At 42.9% G+C, this 3,612-nt stretch overlaps 1 protein-coding gene across 1 annotated transcript in view; it reads right to left on the bottom strand.

Annotated features, from left to right (window-relative positions):
• Positions 1–3,352, bottom strand: part of LOC103212201 (zinc finger protein 529) — a 58,251-nt gene extending 54,899 nt beyond the window's left edge. Inside the window, exons 1-2 of the mRNA XM_007958209.1 lie at positions 3,258–3,352; positions 1,707–1,805 (exon numbers count right to left, since the gene is read on the bottom strand). Of these exons, the coding sequence (XP_007956400.1) occupies positions 1,707–1,805; positions 3,258–3,352 (194 nt within the window). The remainder of the gene's footprint in view (positions 1–1,706; positions 1,806–3,257) is intronic.
• Between the last annotated feature and the right edge of the window lie 260 nt (positions 3,353–3,612).

Genomic DNA, 3,612 nt, shown 5'->3' with positions numbered 1-3,612 from the left:
CCAGATCTCATCAACATTTTTTAAGGATTGGAAAAACCAATCATGAACTTTATATGGGAAGGAAAGAGACCTTGGATAAGCAAAGCACTCTTGAAAAAGAACAACAAAGTAGGAGTTCTCATATTGCTGGATCGCAAAACCTACTATACAGCCACAGTAGTCAAAACTGCCAAGTGTTGGTATAATACAGATACATAGACCAATGGAATAGAATTGAGAACCCAGAAATAGACCCATTGACCTATGGTCAGCTGATCTTTGACAAAGGGCCAAAATTCACTAAAAGTGGAAGAGAATGTTTGCTTAATAAATGGTGCTGGCAAAACTGGACATCCATTTGCAGAAAAATTAAACAAGATCTGTACCTCACCCCAAACACAAAAACTAACTCCAGATGGATCAAAGACTTAAATGTGAAACCTAAAACTATAAAGTTCCTCAAGGAAATACTAAGACCAAATTTAGGGGCTCTAATATATGGCATACATAGACTAACCCACATATGCACAAACAGCAGAGAGAAACTAGATGAATGGGACCTTGTAAAAATTAAATTTCTATGTGCTTCCAAAGACTACTCCAAAAGAGTCAAAAGAGAACCTACAGATTGGGAAAAATTATTTGGCAATGACATATCTGACAAGGGACTTATCTCCAGAATTTATAGAGAACTCCAACACCTCAATAGCAAAAAGACAAATAATTCAATTAAAAAATGGGCAGAAGACATGAACAGACACTTCACCAAAGAGGATATTCAGGAGGCCAAACAAACATGAAGAAATGCTTACAATCATCATCCATTAGAAAGATGCAAATCAAAACAGCAATGAGATACCATCTGGCCCTAGCACTAGAAGCAAAATTCAACAGGAGAGAAAATAAATGCTGGTGAGGACAAATATTGTGTTAGTCCATTATTGCAAAAAGTCAAGGAAAGGTTTATATATGAAAGGAAATTTTCTTTGTTGGTTACCAGGGAAGGGTAGAGAACACTGTTAGATAGGTGGAGATAATTACTGATTTGGGTGAAGAGAAGGGCAATGTACCAAACGTGAGTGATTAACATGGTGGCAATGATGAAGAGGAAGACATAGAGAGATACATGGGAGGTGCAGACAACAAAGATGAACCCTTTTGCACATATAGTACTGCGTTGTCAGTGAAGGCAAACATGGGTATATGGGTGGACAGGCTGAACTATTAGGTATGTCTATGAAATGGGGAGTGTATCCAAGAACATATATAGGGTTGGCAGACAATGGTCCTATAAGTTTATGTGAATGATCAGAATTTCCAGGTGTTTAGTAGAGGTGACAAGGGGCAAGGTTGTCTTTGAATAAGACTAGGTATCTAGTGTATTCTACTTAACCATGGGTATCCTCCTTAACAAATCACATTCTAAAATAAACCTCTAATATTCTCCAGATATATTTCCATGCCATCAGAATGCTTTAGGAAAAAAAAAAAAGAACACACAGAGGAACTGAATGACTTACCCACCCAATGGGTATGTAAAAGTAGTAGAGCATTCAGAAAGGCAGCGGAGTGTAAGGGAACTCACTCTATGGTCCAGTTTTTAATTGGGAAAAGAAGGCCTAGGGACTAGATAAATTGGGACCAAGCCATAATCAAGCAGGGTCATTTAGCAGAAGGAAAGTAAAATAAAATTGTATTTGACAGAGTAAGAGAAAACACAAACTGACCTTGAGTTTCCCGTTAAATAAGGAGCGATGCTCTCCTCCTCTTCTAGGCCTTTCCGTGGAACTACAGTACCAGAGAGAAGGGAACTGTGAAACTCCAGACTGGCAAAATAAAAACACACTGTTCACCACCAGACATGTCCCATTATCCACAACAAATACATCCAGATGGAAGCAAGAGGGAAATCAGAATATAGCTGACTCTTCCCAGTATCAGAGAAAAAGGTCAGCATCACTAATGCCTACACCTGGAATCTAAGTTCACAGCTACTCCTGCGGGGCAAAGCTCAGGAAATGCTGTGGTTCTGTAATGTGTAAGTGGCCCCAAAGGCCATCCAAGGACGGTTCTTCCAGTAAGGAATTCCACTGCTATGCCTCATGACTTCCCGGGAGTCTGTCTTAGAGGTAAGGGCAAGTCTGAAATTCTCACCCAATAAAGTAGCATTTGCTTCTCTGCTTTGAATTTTCATTCTAGGGCTGAAATTAATAGCTTTCCGTCTGATGACGATTTCTCTGTAGCTGGACCCAACTGGCTGTAGGATGTGAGGACAGGAGCAGATAATGGAGAGAAACATGTTCCATGAAACCTACAATTGGATCCTGGCTGGGCAACATGCACTCCACCATGCTACCTCTGTCTTAAGCACTAAGTGGGCCACTTGAGACAAAGTGCCCACATGAAGACAGCACAGGCCACATGTCAGTGCTGGAGACTTTGTTACAGGCACTGGAGTCTTCACAGGCACAGACAGAAGCACAGAGGGACCATCTCCCACAGAATTGGAGAAATTAAACTCTACAGAACCAAACTCCCACAGGATAACAGACTAAGGGGGAAGAAAAAGAAATAAAAACTCCGCCTCCTTCACACTTATGTCCATCACAACAGCACATCTACAGTGTATCTACAGAAAATAGCGCCTATGACAAGCTCTGAAATTGTACCCCGGTCCAAACATCTGACCTTTTAGATAAACCTACCAGAATATCAACTCAAAAATACAAGTCAAGCTCATTAATCTTCTGCTTAACTGTAATAATGTTTCACTACGTGAAAATTCCAACTGCACGTTCCTTTTTTTTTTTCACTGATGAAAACTGGTCTATGACGTGCTCAAAGTCATTCTTTTCTTTCAGTTTCTTTTTCTGTACTCCGCAGAGAAAGATCACAGTCTGCCTTGATCCATGAAGACTCTCAAATACAAAAGTATGAATTTTAACTTGCTGAATAATTGCTCGGAGCTAGCGAGGGAAACTAGGTTAACAGAAAATGCCCAGTAGCGCCCTCCCACTTTAGACGGACTCAGGGCACTTGCCATAGCTACCTACCTCAGATAAGCACCTGCAAACAGCGCCGTCACACCATCACGCGGTCACACTGCCACGCGACATCTCAAACCGAGGACACACAATAGGCCTGGCCTCTACTTAGTCCCACGAGCCCAATTAGGCACCAATGAGGGCCTCTCGAGGGTGCACACACGTCTAACACGCACATACATGCCTATTCTCTTTCATACACATACACAGACACACACCCACACCCACACCCACCTCACAATGACGTCACAAACAACTGCATCCACAACCATGTACCTCTTTAACCCGTGCGCATACAAACCTGAAGCTCCGGGCTCCACATGCCCCATCCCCGCCCCAGAGCTCTGGGCCGTGAACTTCTCACGCAGGCCGACCCTGGTCACTTCAACTAACCGCTCACAATCACTACGACGGCACCGCCGGGGTGAGGGTGGGAGGGAATCAGTGGTGGAAGCTCATTTGCAGGGCCCTGGGGCGTATGGGAAACGTAGTTCAAGGCTGAAATGACCATTCCAAACACTAAGTCTACGGGCCGCCCAAACGTACGTAGGCGCTCGTTTTTGACTGAGGCTTGCAGGAAGTCTGTCCT

Source organism: Orycteropus afer, unplaced genomic scaffold (genome assembly GCF_000298275.1).
Source record: "Orycteropus afer afer isolate SDZICR_OR568_19922 unplaced genomic scaffold, OryAfe1.0 scaffold00878, whole genome shotgun sequence".
NCBI classification, from domain to species: domain Eukaryota; kingdom Metazoa; phylum Chordata; class Mammalia; order Tubulidentata; family Orycteropodidae; genus Orycteropus; species Orycteropus afer.
The sequence above is the reverse complement of the archived record's forward strand: the minus strand, read 5'-3'. Positions and strand labels throughout refer to the sequence as shown.